The sequence below is a fragment of the Silurus aristotelis genome (assembly GCF_946808225.1).
Source record: "Silurus aristotelis genome assembly, chromosome: 21".
Taxonomy (NCBI): domain Eukaryota; kingdom Metazoa; phylum Chordata; class Actinopteri; order Siluriformes; family Siluridae; genus Silurus; species Silurus aristotelis.
Window position 1 is genome coordinate 9,658,600 of NC_139594.1, and position 23,627 is coordinate 9,682,226.

A 23,627-nucleotide genomic window follows, 5' to 3' on the forward strand; every position below is an offset into this window, starting at 1 on the left:
GTATCGACTGCTGTTAACACCAATGTCCCAATAGCAGGAAAGACCTCTGCAATCCCTTGCAATAGAAGATAGTAGCAGAAGGAGGAAGATAGCCCAGCTAATAAATATAGGGTAATGCAAATCTGGGACTTGCTAGGCTTTGGGAGCTCAGCACCAGGCCACAGGAGAGAGGCTGGAGCTAACAGAGAAAGACTGGTTGAAGTGACACACGCTCAGCCTTCATCACAGCCTGTCACTGATACTGTCTCTTTTTAATCACTGTCACTCTGTCCTCTTTTTCTTATCTTTTCCTTCAGCGAATGTGCTTGAAACTCTGCTGTAAACACTCTGTACTGACGAGTTTTTATAATACATGTTGGTCTAGAATAAGTTTGCAATGGATTAATGCAACAGCTAATGAGGGCATTCCATTATCCTAATCGCCTTGTCCAATCAATTCCATAATGCATTCACGAGACTATGAGTTAACCGCTGTGGCTCTTTCTTTCCCTTGGACTAAAAAGGTCTCTCATTTTGAGGGGCACAAGAGAAAATGATTAATGATCAATTGAAGGGGAAGAAGAAGCAGGTGCAGACGTTTGTTCACTGTGCCATACTGACCAGGCCAGACGGCGGCAGCCTGGTTTGTTTTCTCACATGGAGGAGCTTGTGACAGCTGGACTCACAGCTCATCCCTTCTCCTTCTCCCTCTCATATAATTCCTCAAGAAGCAACCTAAGATTGTGTCCTTGTCAAATAAACATGTTCTATGCTCCATTATGGTGGCTGACACAACTGCTATTATTTATTTCAAGGTCAAGTTGTTTTTCTATAAGCCTCTACTAGGATTCGTACACATAAGCTCCACGTGGTTTGCGATTGGGTTTGAAGAACCTGGCATCTGGCAGACTGCAGTTACAGGAAAGAATGCACCTTCACGTCAACAAGAATCAATTTTAATGAATACGGCATGCCTGGTTTGACATCCATTTTGACATTCTTTCTCAGTTCATGACCCACAATGGCCCAAGTAAAAGATGATATATGCTCTAGAAGTGCTGCTCCTGTTCTAATGACCTACAACAACATAGAACTGTCAGAGTATGACTGTCACTGTGGTTATATCCCTCCCAGCCTGCAGACAGGGCTGATTCAGAATTGTAGGCAGACACTGTGTTCACTCAAAACATCCTTGAAGACCTGTTATTTGGTAATGGTAAAAATTATTTACACAATTCCAAGTTTGGTAAACAAAAAAACAAAAAAACAAAAAAAAATCTAATTTCACTGAATTATCGAGCTGAATTAACTCCCACTCAGTGTAATGAAACGCACTTCATTATAATGCAAAAAAGGAGATTTTAATATTTAGTGAATGCACACACACACGCACACACAAAGTCTATACACACCAGTTCTTTTAACTTGTGTTGTTGGCTTTTTTCAGCTATAATTGCAAAATAACCATACTCTCTGTGCACACATTTCTGTTGCCAGTCATGTGTTTTGGGTTGCTCTGTGATTTTGGCCCCTGCTTAACTGCAGCTGGCTTCAAGGAGAATGTGTAGTTGTGTACACAGTGGCTGTTTTTGGAGAGAAACAAACAGCGGTGAGGTGAGCGAGGCAAGATTTAGCTAAAATTAAATGTGAAGCTCTATCATTATAACCTAGAGGGAAAGCAAACTATGGGGCAGCCATGGCTGTGCTGCATGTTTGTGGCTATAAGCCTGACCGGGCCTGAGGCTGTGGTTCGGTGGGCTGCTGCATCATCTGGCCTCACCTTAAAATGTGTTTTTGAGCAGACACTGCTTCCAAATGACTCAGTTTGTTAAAAAATATGTTAAGACTAGAGCATACTGTTCTATGAAAATGTTTTTTTTTTGTTTTTATTTACATTTTACTCTGCCACCAAGTAATTTCACAGACATGCAAGAGGAAATTGTAGAGAATTAAACAACGGTGTTGCCTTCGAGGGGTTGAAAGGGTGTGACTGAGTTAATAAGATGTTTACCTTTTACAGAAAGCCCCCGCTACTGCTCACATTTTAATTTCCAATCCACGATAATTACGAGTTGGCTTGATTAATTATGTCTTAACAATATGCTGCCCGCGCACATGCCTCGAGGGCTAATTAACGAACAGGATGAGCGAGGACAATTACAGCTTTTCTCTTCTGTTCCAGCATTAGTAGTCTTGGCTGGAAGAATACTATAAGTGCACATTTTGACTTGCTGTAAATGCACACAACCTCCTCTGTGCCATAATGCAGAACTATTCATCCCTACTGCTCCACCTCTTTTTCACCTTCCCCTGGCACACATATACATATATACAGTCATATACATTTGCTTGCATGATGCTGTGAAATGACTTATTTAATGCTGTCAAAAGAGCAAAGGATTTTTCCACCTCTGAACCTTCACCATCCTCACACACTGGACAGTTTATTGTACATCTGAAACACCCCAAACCACACTAATTATTTAATAACAAACATAAGAGACTATATATAATATGTGGTTGAGTCATAACCACAGTTTAGTGACTTCTACTCTTGGGATCTTATTAAGTCACAACATCCTGACAGACGCAATCGTGAAATCAGCACAAGGCATTGACACCAAGTTGGAAAAGGGTCTATCTAAAAGATAAAAACACGCTATCAAGCCACTCATCTGACTTGTAACTTTGATACCTACATCAATAAGTCACTTCCATTAGATAGACGGAAGGAAAGGACACTCATCAGCGACGTTCGTGCTGATTACATCTGCGCACCTTCTCGTGTGAGTAGCACATCAACGAAGTGTGTGTGCGTGTGTGTGTGCGTGCGCGCGTGTGTGTGTGTGTGGGGGGGTACCTGTTCTTGGAGCGCAGTTCCTCCGGAGTGCCAGCACGATTAGAGCATCCCAGCGTGCTTTATTGAAAGAAACCTCGCGCTTTGCTCCTTCAGCTTGGGATGCGATGAAGCGACATTTCAGAAGTGCCCAAAGAGTCTACTCCCTAAACCCCTTCATGTCGTAGAAGATCTCAGTCGTTTACACCTGTGAACGCTTTTATTGTCACGGTCATTAACGGAGCTCGGAAGCATGTAAACTGCCTCGCACCGGGCTTCACCAGGATTGAGTTACGCGAGCGTTAAAGCGCAGACATGCGCTCAGTTTCCTCCCTTCCTCCCTCCCTCCCTCCTTTACTCCCTGCACCTCTGTCCCTTCACTGTTTCAGTCGCCACGGATCGGACATTAACGTTGCCTGCTAGGCCAGGTACAGGTGGGCTACACGGATGTCATCGTGAACTGCGCGCGCACGCGTCTCATGCAGAGACCAGACAATGAGAAATCACCGTGCACAATAGATCCTGGGCAGTTTTACAGCACATGCACGCTTGGTTAAAAAGAATAGGTGCTGTGCGAGCGCATGTGTGCGTAAAGCTCGCTTAGAGCATCAAGGCTGATCGACGCGACGGCGTGTGTGTGTGTGATCTAAGAGCTGCGATGGCGCTGTGCAGGAACCCCTTTCAGCGCAAACCCTCCGGCGCCCGAGCGCTATTTACAAGGTATGGGCTACCTCACCCTGAGCTCCATCACTGCGCAGTGATAGCCAACCTGAAACGCGTCCTGTCCCACCGGCACTCACGGCACGTGCACGACCCTCCATTCAAAAAAAATACAAGATCGCGTCCTGGTCTCAGATCCGTCACAGCACATGGGGTTATTATTGTCTATTTCCATTATCCGTGAAACATTCTACAGGCCCCGCCCCTGGGTGCTTCTGATTGGTCCATGGCCTTGGAGGCGTCTCGGCGCACATACACACACACACACATCTGGCAAGCTCTCGGGACAAAATGAACCTCAATCGACCTTGGCCGCTAAACTGACACTCGACCAACGATGACAGGAAAATCGATAACAGCAAAAATCCATGTTTACTGGAACATCCCTCAACATGCAGATAAAATCTGAGCTGAAAAGGTACCGGAAAAAACAGCGTGATTTTTTTACCCGAAATATTATACCCAGGATATAACCTAATAGGAAATTATATATATATTATGACCAGCATATTATACCTGGTTTAACACGTGGTACAAAGCAGGACGTTCCATAGCAGTGAAAATGAGAAACAGTGCCATAGACCATTCTGTCAGATTAATCGAAATGTGGCATACCAGAAATATCATACACCAAATTCTGCATGTCCGAGTTATAAGCAAAATGAAAAACAGGATATATGTGAAACAGCTACAAGTAATTAACCTGTCCCTTTTAAGAAGATCAGGATGTTAGAGAACATGCTGCCATCTTGTGTTCAAATATAGAGCTACACTATATTCGGACCCTTCGCCCTTTCAGCCACAAGTGAGCATTTAGGAATAAAGTTGAAAGCATACAAATTTTTAGACTGTCATCTTATGCTGTTGCACTTTAAGATTTTCTTTTACCTCACTGAACACCTTTTGTGATGAACTGGGATGATGACTGCACCACAGTCCCCACCTAACCTCACTAATGATCTTGTAGCCAAATTAACACACAAATCCCCACAGTCATGCTCCAAGATCTAGTGGAAAGCCTTCCCAAGAGAGTGAAGCTTATAAACATGCACACTCAGGAGGAAACAGGAGAACATGCACACGCAATAATGTGGTAAATCCCATTTATTCATTAAAAAATAACTTTCACAAGTTTAGATCAAAGGCATAAATGTAAATTCTAACTCAAAACATTTGGCGATTTAGCATGTGTTACTGGGAGCACTTGAACAAGGCATTATGTAAAAAAGATCATTTTTCTGCTAGACCATATAATGTTTAGTTTCTTTTGACGTCAGATATATCCAGAAGTTAAATGGAAAACAAAAACAAAAGCAGACAGCAGCCATTTATTACTTTTTCTATCTCCTGTCATGTCATTTGTTTTTTCTTAACCATTTTCTCTGCAATATACACCCTATCTAGCAGGTAACCGAATAATCCATGGGAAAACATAATCACCACTGTGTTGGAGCAGGTGGTGTGGTTAAAGTGATTTTATTTAAAGATAAAAACCCATCCAGATGTGGAAAGAATATAAATGCCTCACCAGGCTGTTTTATAGTGCATCCCCAGGAACAGGCTTTGTGCATATAAATCGTTTAATACTAACGTTTACTACAAACTTCATTAATGAGTTAGGTCTGATAGAATAATGTAAAGATCATGCAGTGGTTTCGAGGTAATCATTTCAGTTACCAGTATCTCACTAATGAGGCTCATTCAGCTAATGAGGTTAATTTGTCAGCTGCTGTTCTGTGATCATGAGGTAGTGCCACCTTTTGGAAAACCGGCATTAATGATTTTGACATTAAAGATCTTTTAAATGTTAACTCTGATGTTAGATGTGCAATTTCTGTCAAGGTGATTAAAATATTTTAATATCATTATAAGTTTTAAAATGAATACAAGGGTGTGCTAAGATTTTGTCAATGCCACAGCCTGATTCTTGTGGAAAATAAAATACAACATTTTATTTATTTTGATTACCCCAATAATCATCAGGCTGTCTCGGCTCTATTCTATCTTCAGTATAAGAAAAATATACTGTGCATGTATAAGTTTGTGTGCCCCCAGTCCTATATTATTACTTTTGCATTTCCATTATTTATAGCTTCAAAATAACAAAAAACAGGGCTCAAAGCAAAAGTCTGGACACCCTGGATCGTCAATATTAACCAACCGAAAAGACGTTATTTTGTTGACTCTTCCATTAAGGTTCTATTTGTGCAGATGTTGCTGCACAGTAGAACAATGTACCGTCACTCCCAAATCTGCCTTAACACCCTTTGCAGTCTAACAGGTTTTTTTTTTTTGTCAAAGAAATCCTATGACCGACTCTCTCAGAAAGTTTTCTAAGTCTTCCAGACCTCAACTTGAACTCCACCATTCCTGTTCACTGCAAATTTACCTGAGAGCTTAAAATCTCCTGAGGTGCCTAAACGCTGACACGGTGCTCCTTTACATTTATTCCTCAACAATTGAACAAAACAAAAACAGTACAATAATCCTGCATAAACCTTTAAAAATAAGTGTTTTTTTGTCAGTCAGTTCAGGTTCTACTCACTTAACTATTCCAAAAATGCCACTCTAACATATATAAAACAAAAAACTTCATATATTAGTTAGCTTTTGGAGCCAGCAGGTACACCTTCTCTAGAAGAGAGTCTATTCCCCATGCTTTAAATTTTTCTCTTAAAGCATCTCTATGCTGCACCAGTTCAATGTCACAAGCATCACCTGTAAAACACACACACACACACACACACACACACACACACACACACACACACACAAATAAATAAATAAATATATATATATTCCCGTGGGCTCACCACCTGCAGGAGGGCCCGTAAGGGACGGTGCTGTGAGGATTGGGCAGCAGTCGAAGGCGGGGGCCTGCTTAGACTGCTGCCCCCGCGACCCAAATTACGGATAAGCGGGAGAAAATGAATGAATGAATGAATGAATATATATATATATATATATATATATATATATATATATATATATATATATATATATATATATATATAGTGAGAGAAATAGAGATAATTGTAATGTATTGTACAAACTCACCATATAAACTTTTGACAACTTCTTCAGGCACAAAAAATGGTGGCCCTGTTGTATAGAAAAATGAGTAAACAAAGATAATAATACACAGTCCCATCAGACCCCAAACAGTCCAGGTAATCCTGTTACCTTTGTACAATTCAGGATTGTATTCCAGCGTATTTAATAAATACTTGCAGTCCTTGTCCATCAGAGACATGATGAGAGAAGCATACCTTCCAGAAACAAAGAATATTACAGTGATCAAGCAATGCTTTTATATTTTCTGCCACAACACTTATCCTTATTCTTATTCGATTCTACTATATTCCATTCCTACATGCATTCTAATATTTATAGCACAGGGTTGTATTGTTTAATTTTCTGTAATAATACAGCTCTGTGAATAGTGCCAGCTACAAGGCAAATTACAGGTTTGTATTAATGTGCTTCCTCTAATACATTTGTATTAGCAACAAATTACATTGGGACTTGTATGGGAGTCATGCACATTAAAAAAAGAGAAATTTGCATAAACATATGGGCTTTTAACATGGAATCATTCATAAGAAAATTATTCACAAGATAAAATAAAACACTTCAAAAGCATCAACTTCATGGTGGAAACAGTCATGGTGTGCTGCATCACACCTAGGGTTGCAAAGGGGCGGAACGTTTCTGGTAAATTCCCAGAAACTTTTTATGGGAACTTTACGTGCCGACCCATCTTATCCTGGAAACGAACTCTTTCGGCCCCTCCCTCTGGCAAGAGGTTCCGGTCCATTAGGACCAGGACCTCATGCCACAAGAACAGTTTCTCCCCCACTGCAGTCAACCTACTGAACAGTGCCCCATTTACCCCCAGAGGACCCCCACCTACAAAGACAATCACTTTCACATTCTAAATTGCACTACTTTTCATGCAAACTTACATTTCTAAATACAACATTCTAGATTGTGTACATACTTCATGTCTGTATATATGTTTGGACAGGCACGTTTACATTCTAATTTGCATTACTTCTCATGCAAAGCCACTTTCTGTATTTATTTAATTTATTATAGTTTATTTAAAAACTGTGTACACATTTCCTTCCTTTCCTTTAACTTATGAAGATTGTGGACCTTTAAAGAAGTAGATTCCGACCCCGCAAACATCCCGAACCATCTAGAGACCTACTAGTGCCAATTGGAGTTTTGACATTGGACCTCTTTGAATGTTTAAAGGCTCTGGCATGGAGAAGCTGGTGTTGAATCTATGATGATTGCAAATGTTGAGCTATTTTATGAGTTGCTCAGTAGCTCCTAGTTTTATAACCACAAATGACTGTATAAGACTGTAAAAAGAACATTACTTATAATCTTACATTCCAGTGCTCATGTTAGTTCTCTCTCTCCAGTGTTCTGTATTGTTTAAAGATTTATAATCACACATCAGGGATAAATACACACCTTTTTTCTTAACTCTTAAATTCTGTAAAGCTGCTTTGAGACAATGTCTGTTATGAAAAGCACTATAGAAATAAACTTGACTCGACTTGACTTTCTGTGTATATGTTTGCACCTGACACCAAGACAAATTCCTAGCACCTAGTACTTAACCCTTTGCTGTACCTGGCAATAAAACATTTTTCTGATTTTGATATTCCCATTAAATCCTGTAAATCTCATGGAAAGTTTCAAGTCTTGAATATTCCTGGAATTTTGCAACCCTAATTACACCACCCTGTTTTCATTTCCTACAAAAAACATGAACCATTGCATATAATTCTTTACTAAATATCTTCCTGTAACAAGCTGCAAGAATTAGGACTGACACATTCTTTTGCGCAAATGCTGACAAATCTATGGACTTACTTTTGCCTGTCACATGGGTTTATGGCCACCAGAGAACCCCTGTCCCAAATCCCTCCAAACTGACCCTCTATAGCACTGCAAAAACAAAGCATGAGAGAGGTAAAAAAAAAAAAGAGAAAGACAGACTTAGAGTTCATCTCAGTTTTCTCAGGCATGCTTCATGATCATAAAACTCATACCTGGAGAATTCATATAAATTGCACTTATAGAGCGAGATCTTTGCATCAGAACTCTGGAAACAGAAAAAAGTTCCATATTTGAGTGAACGTAATTTTAATTCGTACAATAAATAGACAGAAATCAAATGACTGTTTAGTTTATAATGGATAATAATCAAAAACTGAGTATTAATAATAATGAAAAAAATACTACCACAATTAATAAAATAATTCCACAAATGAACTACTAAAATAAAGCTGATCAGTAATGAGTAGCAGAACTACAGTAACAATAAACACCCAATTTCTCAGCTTATCTTTATTTATACCTAAAAATTCGTAAAATCTTATAGTGTGTGTGAAAATGCTTGAAAAAACAAAGATATTTTCTGTATACTTTCTCAAAGTCAGCTGCACATACAGCATATAATTATCTTGTTGCATAATGATAATAAGTGTAGGCAGACCGAGCAAGACAGTACAAATGATTCAGCTACACTGACATTCTCACTGCATTAATAATAAATGGCCATGTGTACTAGCTGCAAAGATATTTTTATACACAGTGGACAGCTCAGTGAGGAATCTAGGACTTGTTCTTTATGAGTGGTTTTCGGAAAATCTTCAGGGTACAGGGCTTTCGGTTCGGTACACCTTTTTAGGTGTGTAACATAATTCAAATCTGAGTTCCCTCAAGAACCTATTGAGTGGCAGACCACTAGTTTGTCTGGTCTCCAGCTTTCACTTTGAGTGCATTAAAAAAATATATTATTAAACTTGAAAACATAGAAAAAAATCCAGGGGAATTAAAAAGAAACTAAAGTTAGCGCAGTGACTAAAAATCCAGGAGAAGATCCTGACAATTTTGCATGAGTAAATAAATGTAGAACAGTTAAGTAGGTCATATATTTGGATATTTAAATATTAAATGTAAAACACACACACACCTAAATACACATCTGTATTACCCAAATGGGGTCTAACAAATGTAAAAAAAAACCCAAATGTTTTCTGTTTATTGAATTTTATTTAATCAATTTAATTAGTGCCAATTAAATTGAATACTTAATCAATATAATAAAAAAGTGTATTTCATTAATTGATTTTTTCAACAAATCATATAAAATATTCTTTTATAAATTATTTAAACAAGCAGGCAATTTATTTTCAAATTGTTTTAAAAATGTAAACTGTTTAAATGTTGATTATCACAAATGTTAATAATGATAAACCGTGTTAATAAAAAAACGACAAGCAATTTTATGTTCTGCATTTCTTCTCTGTAACTGTACTGAAATTGAACCCAAACCGTGACTTAAAACCTGAGGTAGGTACCGAAGTGTGATTTATTGTGTACCGTTTTTTTAATACAGATTTTTAAAGTCAGTGTTGAAAAAATTAATCTCCTCTAGTTAGGTCTGCCTTTCCAATGTTCTTACCGATGTAATAATTTTTTAGATATTAACTCTTTACTTATATATAATTAAATTTTTTTGGTAAAAGTGCCCTAATTGTACCAGGAACTCCTCCTGTGCTTCTATAACACCTTTTAAAGAAACATATACAAGGTTTGACTTTGTCCTGCAAGGTCATCTTTTTATCTACACAGCTGTTTTTCTGTTTAGAGTGTCACAGGACACTATCGGTTTAAAAGACAAAACAAAATCTTCCCCAAATAAGATTAGTTTTTGTCTTTTCCGATTTTTCATTTAGATTCCGAACGGGGATTTGTTTCTAAAAAAAAAAAAAAAAGTTTTGTGTCATCCTATGATGAGGGCCTTTCTGCAACTTCATTTTCAAAACATGGACTGCACAATACCTTGAACACTTTAGCTTCTGGTATTGCTGGTACTGGCTCTTCTTTGTACTCCAGGTTTTGTTCCTCGAAAAACTGCTTTATCCCGATTTCAGAAATGTCAACACCGACAATCACGTGACCCATGTCAGCCAGCCTGACATACACAGAACACAATGCATGAATAACTCTGAGTCACATAATAGCATAACTGTCTGTATAACAAAAGTCACACTCTGCACTATCCTATTATAACTGTGAAAATATGAAAAGTCAACCCCCTACCATTTCATGTCTACAGCTTTACCGCAGAGAGGGAAGAAAAACCGGACCTGCTTTCGTCCACACATGACTTTTTCAAGATTATCCTTTAGCATTCTGAAAAAACACAGAAGACAAGGGTAATCACATGCATGTGTGAGAAGGGAATGTTAGCAGATTATACCGATTATTCATGTCCATGCCTGTCATGCATATTTCTTTCTACAAATAAAAGAAATGTCACTAAGCAGCCACAAAGATTTCTGTGGGTGTGGACGCTCTTATTTCCAAAACACAGAAGAGAAAAATATATGACAAAATTGGAGAAACTATTGCAAACAATAAACTATATGGCTAAATGTTTGTGGACACAATTACACTGATATGCAGGCTTTCACTGAACTTTTTCCATAAATATAAAAATATGATTTAAGATTTCTAAGTGGCTGCAGATTTAAAATTTCTTTTCACTGGAATCAAGAGTTCTATGACCTCTCATAGCTAAATGATTACTAATCCTAATAAGCATACATGAAAATCTATTGTATAGACTACCTAGAAGAGTGTCGGTTTTATAAATGCAGAGAGGGAATAAATATAAAAACTCTAGATGTTTAACCAGTACAAATGCGTGTGTTATGCTCAGGTGTCAACAAACCATTAGCCAAACGGTGTATACAGGCCTACATATCTGACCTTCATATACAGTGAGAAAAATAAGTATTTGAACACCCTGCTATTTTGCAAGTTCTCCCACTTAGAAATCATGGAGGGGTCTGAAATTGTCATTGTAGGTGCATGTCCACTGTGAGAGACATAATCTAAAAAAGAAAAAAACAGAATTCACAATATATGATTTTTAAACTATTTATTTGTATGATACAGCTGCAAATAAGTATTTGAACACCTGTCTATCAGCTAGAATTCTGACCCTCAAAGACCTGTTAGTCTGCCTTTAAAATGTCCACCTACACTACATTTATTATCCTAAATTAGATGCACCTGTTTGAGGTCGTTAGCTGCATAAAGACACCTGTCCACCCCATACAATCAGTAAGAATCCAACTACTAACATGGCCAAAACCAAAGAGCTGTCCAAAGACACTAGAGACAAAACTGTACACCTCCACAAGGCTGGAAAGGGCTACAGGCAAACCTGGTGAAAAACTACAGGAAACGTTTGACCTCTGTAATTGCAAACAAAGGCTACTGTACCAAATATTAACATTGACTTTCTCAGGTGTTCAAATACTTATTTGCAGCTGTATCATACAAATAAATAGTTTAAAAATCATACATTGTGATTTCTGGATTTTTTTTTTTTTAGATTATGTCTCTCACAGTGGACATGCACCTACAATGACAATTTCAGACCCTTCCATGATTTCTAAGTGGAAATAACTGGCAAAATAGCAGGGTGTTTAAATACTTATTTTCCTCACTGTATGTACACTTGCTTTTTTCACACCTCACACTTTAACTGAATATGTAATAACTTTTTCCATTGCACTGTTACCTAGATAGCTTCTGTCTATAATTAATTCATTTTCACTACTCTATATCCATTGCATTACTGCTCACCATTGCCTAATTTACCATTGTATATATCCACCTAATTTCTGTTTAAAGTAATAGCCATATATTATGTTCATAGTACATATCCTTCTGTAAATTTCTGTTTATAGTAATAGCTATCTGCATATTATGTTTATAGTACATACACATCTGTAAATTGCTCCTATAATACCATTTTATTTCATTTATTTAACACTGTATATCCTGCACTTGCTGCTATTGCACTCTGGTTTGACCCAAACTGCATTTCGGTGCCTTGTACTTGTACATGTGTAATGACAATAAAGTTAAATCTAATCTAATCTAATCTTATTTAATCATGTACATGTATTTCAGACAGTCCTATTCTGCATCTCAGTGGGCTGAATCCTCCTCAGATACTCATTGAGACAGGATTGCTCCCAGTGTGATGTTGATAATAGTGTGTACACATTGGCGTCTGACCAGAGATGGAATGATTAGACAGTAAAAGTAGTACTTGCTGGTGAACGTGAGGTTGGTGGAAGCCAATCCTTCCTTCCTGCCATCTCTCCTCCCATTCGCTTGGTGCCATCACTCTGTCTGCTTGAGCTGTCATCATCTTCAGTGCAGTAGTCTGGAAATGAAAACAATATACATGTAATGTACAGTGTTCAGGTCAACTCTCAGATGAAAATGATATAATCTTACATAGAATTTAGGATTATAAAAAGCCTTTCCCTACACATTGCAGATTTAACTGTCTATTACATGCTGTTTTGGTAGTGGACAGAGGTGGCAAAAGTACACACATCCATTACTTAAGTAGAAGTACAGATACTCATGTTTTAAAATACTCGGGTAAAAGTTGAAGTACTGATTATACCTTTTTACTTAAGTGGAAGTAAAGAAGTCTTGGCTCCGACATGTACTTAAGTGAAAAGTAGTTATTACTTCTACCCGTTTTAGCTGTTAACTGGACCTCACATCATATTAATATTTGACAGACAGACAGACAGACAGACAGACAGACAGACAGACAGACAGACAGACAGACAGACAGATAGATAGATAGATAGATAGATAGATAGATAGATAGAACATTGTCATTGCATAGTACAGGTACACAGCAACGAAATGCAGTTTGGCATCTACCAGAAGTGCAAAAATTAGCAATCGTGCAAATAGTGCAGATAAACATGTAGCATATGTACAGCATGTGATATATATACAAGCATATGTACAGTGATTACATATAAAGGCTATAACAGTGCAGAGACGTGTGGACATCATTAAGAGCCTTTGCTATGTTTCCACACGGACAGCTAATGAGGTGATACCGGAGAAAGTGCACCTCTTCAAGTCAAGAAGCAAATATATATATATATATATATATATATATATATATATATATATATATATATATATATATATATATATATATATATATATATATATATATATATATAAAAAAATCATAGACATTTTACAGATTTGAATGATGTATTGTTTTTATCTGTACGATCAATAACGACAGTAATTTATGTTCGTGTCGCCATGAGGGAAAAACCCACAAAACGCCACCCAGAGGATAAATTGTGTAAAACATGACGGATTTTGTGTTTGATTTGAGACTTTGTGCAAAAATAAAACAAAAGTTTACTGATTAAAATTATTTTTTGGTGGAGTTTATTTATTTATTGTATATCCAAGTAAAGAAGGGACGTCGTGAACAAGTGTATGTTTTGCTGGAGGTTTTAATTTCGCCTCTTTTATATTTATTTATTTATTTGTTTATTTATTTATATTTTTATAAAAATGGTAAAAACAGAAATGCGCGCTGAATTGATGGCGTTTACAATAATTAAAATTTTGACAGGCAAATATATATATATATATATATATATATATATATATATATATATATATATATATATATATATATATATATATATATAAATACAAAACGAATTAAAAATGTTGTTACCTAATGAATGTATCCAGGCTGAATATCCACAAATAGAACACAAGCAGAGAAAAGATGATGATGATCAGGAATGTGTCTGTTCTCAGTCATGTTTACATCAATGACTCCCTCTGTCTCATCCACGTTAACCCCAAACTTCTTACTGCCTTCTGCCTGCTGATTCTTATCTTCGTAAAGAGTGAGAGTCAGGACTTTATACACCAGTGGATTAAAAAAGACGCGCAGTAACAGGAAATCGGTTGTTCGGCTGAAATCGGCGCACAGTGAAAATAATTTTTTTTATATTTCACCAAATGGATTAAAACTAAAGTAACGAGCCTGTTTTGAAAATTTAAGAAGAAAAAAGTACAGATATTTGTGTAAAAATTTAATGAGTAAAAGTAAAAAGTTGTCTGAAAAATAAATAGTGGAGTAAAGTACTGATACCAGAAAATCTACTTAAGTACAGTAACGAAGTATTTGTACTCCGTTACTTCCCACCTCTGACCAGTGGTGGATCATATAGGTATCAGTTCCTCATGACATTGTAGTAAATAATGAACAACATATTACAGAATGATACTGATTATGAATCAGTCATTCTAGCAGTCACCATGTGATCAGGTAAAATACATTTAGTTTAGAAAAATATATTATATCAACAGTATACTGATTAAAAATGCAAAACAAAGTGTACTTGCTGTCTTACCGGATTTTCTGGACTTTGAACGTCAGCTACAAAATACATTAGTGAAAAAACAGGAAAGGCAGGACCATCAGCAACCGCTTTACAGCGACTAGACAGAATGTCTGTCTGTAAAACTAAACCCCGCCCACTTATCCGGAGCGAAGTGTCAATGCAAAGATTTCGCAGATTATGGGCGTTTCAATTGAGCTCTAACGGATGGTGAATATTACACAAACCGAATTACATAAACACAACAGAAAACTAATACTGTCTTTTTTCTTGTTTTTAGTTTTTTATTTTTTCCCCTACACCCAACCCCCCCCCCCCCCAACCCTGGCAGCATATTCGTTTTAGTTTGAGTGTAGCGGCCCCTAGTGGTACAGCTGGTGCTGATAATGTATATAATGCAGCAAACATAATAATAACTTAATAATACGCGCCGATTAAAAAAAAAAATCTATAATAAAACAAACAAATTAATAAATAACCGTTTACCTGTAGGTTATTGTAGCATCTGAACAATGAATTGATCAGTTCTGCCAGGACCCACTGTCTGATTGGCTGTTGCTAAGATATGGTGATCCGCCATCTTTATAAACAATTTGGTTTGAATGGAGAAGTTTCATTAGGGAAGAGATCACATTTTATAAAAGGAAAAGGTGAATTCTGAATCTATTCTCAAGTTTATAGTGCTTATGGGTTTTTTTTTTCAACTAGGGTGATATTTAAGAAATAATTTTTTGTGTTCTTGTTTTCCACAGATGAACAAACCCCAAACTGGAACATGGACCTGGAACGATGAAACACAAAGCCTGGAGTTTACTTGGTAAACTGACTTTTAGATTCTATCTTCGTAATGTAAATAAATGTATGATACTATTAGAAAATCACCTGTATTTTATGAATCTAGTGATTTCCCCCCCCCAACAGTTTTAACATCTCTGCTGGGATTAAAGAGAAGAAAAAAGCCTCAAGACCCTCATACGAAGAGCTTGTTAGGGAACATCTAATAAAGTATATATATATATATATATATATATATATATATATATATATATATATATATATATATATATATATATATATATATATATATATATATATAACACACATACATATATTTAAAATGGAATAGTGGCACAGTGCAGCGTTGCAGATTCACAGCTCCAGTGTCCCCAGATTGATCCTGAACTTGGGTTACTGTCTGTATGGAGTTTCATTTGGGTTTCCTCTGCATTCTCTGGATTGCTTTCATCTCTCTTACAACATGTATAAATGTGTGTGGCATGACTTTAATGGAATATTCATGTCTTTCACCTATTGTTCCTGGGATCCTCTCCAGATCCTACACAGTCCTGAAAGCAGTTACTTAAGATGACTGAATACAATTCTAATCAGCAACTAAATACACTATTAGCAAAATTTAAGTTTATTAATTCAGCTTTACAACTGTGGTCATTTAAGTTTTATATCTGTGCTGCATCAAGAAATTGCATACTGACTTCCATTCTTTGGATTTCTGAAGGATTTCACAATGCAAGTCTCCAGCCAAAGGAGGGAGCTCTGGTCTAAGGAAGAGTTTGGTACTTGCTGAGCCGAATACTTACAAATCTGCTGCAGAATGCTCACAGAGGGACTCAATCACCATGGAGGATATTAAACGTAACTGAGAGACAGTGTAGATAATGATATTTATTATCGATCTGCATCTGTAGAATAAATTATGATTTGGCACTCTATAAAATGTAAATTCTTTATATTACAGAATTGGCATTCTCATTAATGCAGGAAAAAGAAATGCTGCCTGTTCCACATGGCTTTCTGACTGTGATTAAGTGAGTCATGCATTGAAGTAAACATGATCATCATTAAAGGCCATATGTAAATAGCTGCATTGATAATGAATTTTTTTTTTGTGCAGGAGTAAGGAGCTGGATAAGTTTCTGGTTGCACTTATGCTGTACCTGCACTGCCACTGGCAAAAGAAAGACCTGGAAGAGAGGTCCAAACCCTGCATGGTGTGAGTCTTAAGTTATAGACTAAGGACATTTGGAAAGGGCTTTCAAATCATCAAAAGATTGTACAGTTGATTGTGTGGTCTACAATTGCTGTGGTCTAGTAAAAATAAACTTTTGCATGTTTTGAATGTACTATTGTGGGGAGAATATTTACTCTTTGCTGGTAACAGGGATTCCATTTCATGTCTGGGCTCATCACACTTTCAAAATAACAATGACCCGTGCACAAAGTGAGTTCCATTAGGAATTGGTTTGAGAAGGATCCAAAGTGTTCTTTCAGAGAACCCTGACCCTAATCTCAATGAACTCCTTGGGATGAACTGGAACGCCAACTGTACCCCAGACCCCCTTGCCAGACATCAGTGCCTGACCTCACTAATGCTTTCGTGGATGAGTGATCACATATCCCCATGCTTTAAAATCTAGTGGAAATCTAGTCTTTTCAGAGGAGTGAAGACTATTATAACAGCAAAAGAGTAACTATCTGTAACTGTTTTGGTGGTCATTGTATGTACACTTATTGAATTGAACTGATACATGATGCAGTCTAAACAACAGCAATACTCACATTAACCTGACCACACTGCACCAGTAATGGCTAATTGTAAATCTGGATTAGTAAAATCCTCTTTCTTTTGGTTGTTTCAGGGAGCAGAGCACAAGAGAGCAGCAGATGACAGCGGAAGCAAACGTTAAATTGGAGCTGGCCAAGAAGCACCTGGCGTTATGTTACTCCAGTCTGTTACTGGGGCAGGGTTTCTCCCAACAGCACCACATGGCCTGTGGCAGGTCAGTGGCAAGTTGCCAACCATGAATGATTTGTCTTTTTACTGTCACTGTAAGACATCCTTAGACAATAATTCAGCAATAGATTGCCTAATGTTACACTGCTGCTTAGTTTATATGTAGGTCAAATTTGAACAGTTGCAGGTTTGTAGAATTTGAGGTGGAATAATGCTTTTTTTTGTGATAACAAATCATGGTCCTAAAAGACATCACTGACACTGGAGAATTTTTGCTACATGATGTATAACTAAGATTCTGACTGTCTTTTCCGTAACAGCTGCAAATATAAATGTCACAATGAAAAAATACTGTTGCCGTAGTGAGTGGTGCTTAACTATTGCTTTTTGATTTACTGCCCACAGGAGAAGACTGTCGTCCTCTTACAGAGATAGGCATCTGTATGAGGTTGGTGAAACAAAGTACAAACAAAAGCATCTTATCATTGATAGGATGAAACTTTCTGTAGGGAGACATTTATTTACCTTTATGTATTTCACCAGTCTGAAGTCGTTCCTTTAAGTTTTCCCTGCAAGTTTTCCACAAAGAAAGAGTCTTTATAATTGAGGGCTTTGCATGTTTCTTGGCAACAAGTAGCGTTTTTTTATTTCGTCTTTTTAACTTCAAGAGAAAGTAAAAAACAAATGAAACTAGCTAAAACATAATTGATAATAAGGAACAACTAGCAATATATGTGACAATAAATGAATTAAAATAATTGTGATGTCAATGTGGGGTGGCATCATACAGTATCATCCTCTCTATTTTCTTATAATAACACACATTAATCACACTTTACACTCAGTGTATCATTTTACTGTCTATTTATAAATATGTAAAATAATTGTTTTACATTTTAACAGTCATCTTTTCCTCCTCTCCCTACTTTTTAAGCAAATAGAGGTAACTGAAGCTGGAAGGTAGATTTTACTAAACGCCTGTTTTACATGTAAATTTCAGTTTTTGTACAGCTTCTTCTGCTATGTGGCATGGGTTACCTTTGAAAGGCAGGATCTAAAGGGCATTCAAACTGAGATTGGCTGCTTGCTGTACCCTGACATGTGCAATCCTGCACTGAGGACTCAGAGGAACGAACCAGATGAAGAGGAAGAGAATGAGCAAGAGATCACCCAGAAGGAGAGACAGTCCAAGACCATTCCAAGCATCAGGTCTAGGCCTGATTTTGTACCCAAGTATTGTACATATTTTTTACTGTTACATTTTGTGGTAAAAAATGAAATGCCTCTAACACTAGTGCACAGTTGGTGATAAAATGAATTGGTTGTTAATACAGGACTTGTAGGCATAAACAGGGCCTAATCTCGGTGTTGAGCCAGTGCTCACCTCTTATGATGTCCATCCTGCCTTCCACAAGAGAAAAAGCATCTAATTTGTTCCAGAGGTCTAGCTTCCACAAGCGGCAGCCAGATAATCCCATAGACACAGATGTTCTGATAGAGGAGCTCAGCCAACAGCTGGGATCTTGCAGGTGATAAATGGGTTACTCTAGTTGCAATATTTGTAGCTATTTTCATTAATTGTCCCTGTCCATTTTAATGTCTCTAGTTCTCCTGTCTGGTTATTAGCTTTGGTATACTGGGAAAGCCTCTAAGCCAATTGAAACACATCACAATGATGCCCAGTGGAGCCAAGATGGACGATGAAGAGGTGGAAAATGAAGGCACTGTTGATGATGATGATAATGAAAATGATAATCTGCTAACAGATCTTTGGAGTAGGAAAACTTCATTTATGCACCAGAGATCGGCCACAACAACAGCAGAGAAACGGAACCGCCTGAGCCGGGCTCACACTGTGACCTCAAGAGCAACCACTGAAGCACCGTTATCAGACACAGAATGAACAGTTTTGTGCGTGTGTATGTTATAGTGGTGTGATGCAATACCATTCTCTATATCTGTTTACTGTATCTATATCAGAAACCCAGGGAAGCATTGAAATTCAAAGCCGCTGTAAAAACAAAGACATTTTTATCCACATATTAAAGCACTATGTTCTGCAAACAGCTGTACAGTAGATGATCACTTTATTCAACTCCTAAACTATATTTATCATTCTTTTTTTTTTCTCTTTGAGAAGAAAAGTCATCTAGTACCGTATTTTTCGGACTATAAGCCGCTACTTTTTTCCTACGTTTTGAACCCCGCGGCTTAAACAACGAAACGGCTAATTTATTAATTTTTCCTGGTTTCACAAACTTCAAGCCAAAAAACTGAGCAACATAACATTAGACCAATGAAATTTCTGAACGGAAATGAAAAAACGCACTTCACCTGTGTTCTGAGCTGCACGGCTTAAAAAAAACTTTTTTTTTTAAAACGCACGACAATGTCAAAAGATAAACTCCCGAGAGAAATAGTTGTGAAAGGAAGGAGGAAGACAGTGAACAATGACTTTCTTGGTCGGCTACTGTTTAGATACAAGCTATTGTAGCGCGTTGAGTCCTGGTGAAGGGATAGCTCGAGTTGTAACTCCAGTTGCAACAGAAATCATATAAGCACAGACAGGTTTCCAAAACTCATGCTTTTTTATTTTTCTTGGCAACAGGGTTACAGGTTAGTCAAAGAAACTTAGAAATGAGCATCAGAAAATAATAAGGACATATTCCTCAGTCTTGCACACATGCAGTAATAGCGGAAAATGCAGTGGCATGCTATTCCCAAAATACCGCTATGCCTCTAGAGGAAGCACAACATATTTCACCTGTTACACCGTGTGTAACGTGTCTTTCATTAAAGCCTGTGTAAAGTACATTAGTTATAGACAGGTGCGGCTTATTTATGTTAAAAATTTAAATATTTTTAAAATTCAGTGGGTGCGGCTTATATATGGGTGCGCTTTATAGTCCGGAAATTACAGTATGTCTGCATTAAACAGCAAATCAGAAATGCACACCACTGTTAACCTGTTTGCCTAGAAAAAGAACAGAAAAGAGAAAATATATATATATTTTTATAGTTGAACATTTTGATATAGTTTCAAGATTTTGTGTGATTTTTTAGCTACAGTTGTGGTGAATCCTAGCAAACCTTTTTACAAATTTCTGCAACCAGTCTTTAAAGCTCATCTTTAAAGTAAAACCATTTGTTCTATTATCCACTGACAGAAAAACAAACAAACAAACAAAAACTTTGCATGTAAAAATCTATTGGCCTATTTTTCATACCTGTATGTGTATTTGTTTAGGACACATTATTTGTTCAATCCAGGCAATCTACTTGTATTCAATTACATTTCAAGTATGGTAAGACCACATATTTGATTAAGATACTGTTATTTTATCTGCTTGTATTATTTAATATTTGTAACTATTTCGCATGTTCAGGGTTGACCTAACAGAGAGGAACATTTCTTCTTAAAACTGTACAATGAGTCCGTATAACGAGTAAAACCACCTGCCTAATACTTTCTAAAACTAAGGTATTTTTGTGGTATCTGGAACCATTAAGTTCAAGGATCAAACTTTTTTTGTCCAGCACGTCCCATAGATGTGCTTAATATTATTAATATCTGGGAAATTTGAAGGCAAACTCCCCAGATATTAATAATATTAAGCACATCTATGGGACGTGCTGGACAAAAAAAGTTTGATCCTTGAACTTAATGGTTCCAGATACCACAAAAATACCTTAGTATTTTTGTATGTTTTGCAGTATGTTTTGCAGTGTGACAGGGCACACTAACCTGCTGAAAGAAATAACTACCATTATGGAATACAATTTCCATGAAAAGGTGTACTTGGTGTGTAACTATATTTAGGTAGGTAGTACGTGTCAAAGTAACATGCACATAATCTCCAGGACCCAATGTTTCCCAGCATAATTTTGCTCAGTGCATCACACTGCCTCTATTGTCTTGCTTTCCCCTTATAGTACATTCTGGCTCCATCTCTTTTTCTCAAGTAAGTGATGCACATCACCCGGACACTGACAAAAGAAAAAATGATTCATCAGACCACGCAACTTTCTTTCATTGCTTCATGATTCATTTCTGGCACTTTAATGGGTACTACGCAGCCCTATACGCAGCAAGCTGTGATGCAGTGGGTTTTGACACCATTCTATTACATTCAGCATTAAGTTTTCCATCAAGTGCTACAGTAGCTCTTCTGTGGAAATAGGACCAGACAGTTAGCCTTCACTCCAAACATGGATCAGTAAGCTTTGGGCATCCATGGTTCTTTCTCTATAGACAATTTCAGGCCATCACTAACCACTGAATACTAAGAAAAACCCAAAAGATTTGCTATTTTGGAGATGCTCTGCCCGAGTCTTCTAACCAACACAATTTGGCTCTATACAAACTCGCTCATATCTTTACAATTCCCTACACTAAGCTTTCTGCTTCCAACAGACCACCCTTGAAATCTGACTGTTCACATGTTGCATAATAGACCTCACCCTTTGATAGGGACAACTGAAACAAAATGATCAATGTTATTCACTTCCCCTGTCCCTGGTTTTGATATTATGTGTGATTATATAAAATAAAACATCTGATGTCCTTTCAGTGACAATTTCTTATTACACATGACATTCTGATTTTACTTCTTTATATGATCATCAGCAATCTATATGGCAGTTAATTTTTGTGTGCTTACATTTATAGAGCCAAAATAATGAGCATAGCAGAAGCAGCTTTGGTATCTTGCTAATTGGATGGGTAATCTAGGCCTCTGTGCTGAATAATCTGGGTCTGTATAGGCCTAATGAGAAGAGTTGAGCTGCACAGGGAGTGTTTGTATGTTTAATTTGTACGGGCTTTTGGTTTTGTTTCTGAGTGTAGGAGTCAAATCCGCTTTCAATTTAAATAATCCAGTGTAATGCGGTTGCTATTTTCATAATCATATGATCCACCTTTCTGGGTTATTTTAATGACATGCTGCTGAAAAATGCCTTGGAGTTGACTGACATCATTTTGACTTTTCCCTATTTGTTCAATTGATCTTAATACTCTTCATAATGTCTGTATATTGTATAAAATATAAAACATGAAGACATGTCATGATGGAAGCATGTATGTAAGACTGCACACTATCCCGTTAGGTGATGTCCTATGATTGGAGTGAGTTGTAGGTGGAAATTGGTAGGTGACCAAATTTAGCAGAAAATGGTGAGGAAAATTTGATCAGGATGAGAATTTCAGATAAATTTCTAAAATCAACTCTGACATACAAACTCCTATAAGCCCAAAGAGTGTGGTCAGATGACACCAAAGGTTAACTTTACAGCAAAACCCAAGATCATCACAGATGGCTTTAAAACAGCAATTTAGTGGCTTTTATTTCTTTCATTGTAAAAATGTGTGTCTTCATTTGAATTTTTTTTGCTGCTATAACATCAGTGGTGGACAAAAGGAAAATCTGATATGCTTAACCGTTATCTTAAATTAGAGATTTTAAATAACTGCAAATTCTGCAAACTGCAATCTTTTAAGACAGTTTTCAGACATATCCACTTACACAAGATCAAAAATAAGACAATTTCATTTACAAGCTCATAATTTGTTCAACTAAAATCATGCCTAGGTCATGACCTTCCTGAGGTGCTTCCCTAGTTGTCCATTAGGGGGAGACAGCGCACAGTGTACAGGTGCACAAACACCTATATAGTCATTAAGGTGCAGAAACAAAGTGTGTGTACAGAATTAAACAAAAAAAAAAACCCACCAGATATGTTTTCTTTTACTTGCAATAGTAAAGAAAAATTCAGCACGCTAGATGAAATGAAAGGTTAGAAAGTGGGTAGAATAAACTAAAATAAAAATAAAAAGAAGACAGGAGAAAATAAGAGAAGAGAGTAAGCACCCCACCCACTCTGTTTTGTATGTGGTCGGTAGACATGTCAGTCATTGGGCCGGCTCTCTCTCCCTCAGCTGACCTGGATTTGCTGTTGTTGCTCGGCTTGCAGCACTGCAGGCGAGTTTGCGCTCCGAGAGCCGCGCGGTGCAGCCAGCGAGTAAAACAAACAAGTCATTTTC

At 37.2% G+C, this 23,627-nt stretch overlaps 3 protein-coding genes across 5 annotated transcripts in view; 1 reads left to right on the plus strand and 2 right to left on the minus strand.

Moving 5' to 3' along the window:
* The window catches only part of ext1c (exostoses (multiple) 1c), a 50,092-nt gene extending 46,224 nt beyond the window's left edge, over positions 1-3,868 (minus strand). Inside the window, exon 1 of one of the 2 annotated variants that reach the window (XM_083524054.1) lies at positions 2,840-3,868. The gene's annotated coding sequence lies outside the window, so the exon portion shown is untranslated. The remainder of the gene's footprint in view (positions 1-2,839) is intronic. The other variant, XM_083524053.1, reaches the window with a different exon arrangement.
* A 756-nt stretch (positions 3,869-4,624) lies between these two features.
* On the minus strand, positions 4,625-23,597 carry LOC310716706 (putative thiopurine S-methyltransferase). 2 transcript variants are annotated; one of them, XM_083524096.1, is made up of 9 exons: positions 23,464-23,597; positions 12,697-12,809; positions 10,664-10,756; positions 10,403-10,535; positions 8,605-8,657; positions 8,426-8,500; positions 6,719-6,804; positions 6,593-6,637; positions 4,625-6,253 (listed from the first exon to the last, which is right to left on the minus strand). In XM_083524096.1, the coding sequence occupies exons 1-9, from the start codon at positions 23,497-23,499 to the stop codon at positions 6,135-6,137; spliced, it is 753 nt and encodes a 250-aa protein (XP_083380222.1). In that variant the 5' UTR covers positions 23,500-23,597; the 3' UTR covers positions 4,625-6,134. The 2 variants fall into 2 exon arrangements, with proteins under 2 accessions (XP_083380222.1, XP_083380221.1); XM_083524095.1 differs by lacking the exon at positions 23,464-23,597 and adding an exon at positions 14,848-15,198.
* ppp1r36 (protein phosphatase 1 regulatory subunit 36) lies at positions 14,958-20,604 on the plus strand. The gene is made up of 12 exons (XM_083524075.1): positions 14,958-15,045; positions 15,588-15,652; positions 15,757-15,840; positions 16,352-16,488; positions 16,592-16,661; positions 16,748-16,846; positions 17,493-17,633; positions 17,993-18,035; positions 18,588-18,796; positions 18,922-19,116; positions 19,214-19,739; positions 20,508-20,604. Exons 1-11 carry the CDS (start codon positions 15,043-15,045, stop codon positions 19,488-19,490), a joined length of 1,323 nt encoding a protein of 440 aa, XP_083380201.1. The 5' UTR covers positions 14,958-15,042; the 3' UTR covers positions 19,491-19,739; positions 20,508-20,604.
* Positions 23,598-23,627: the final 30 nt, after the last annotated feature.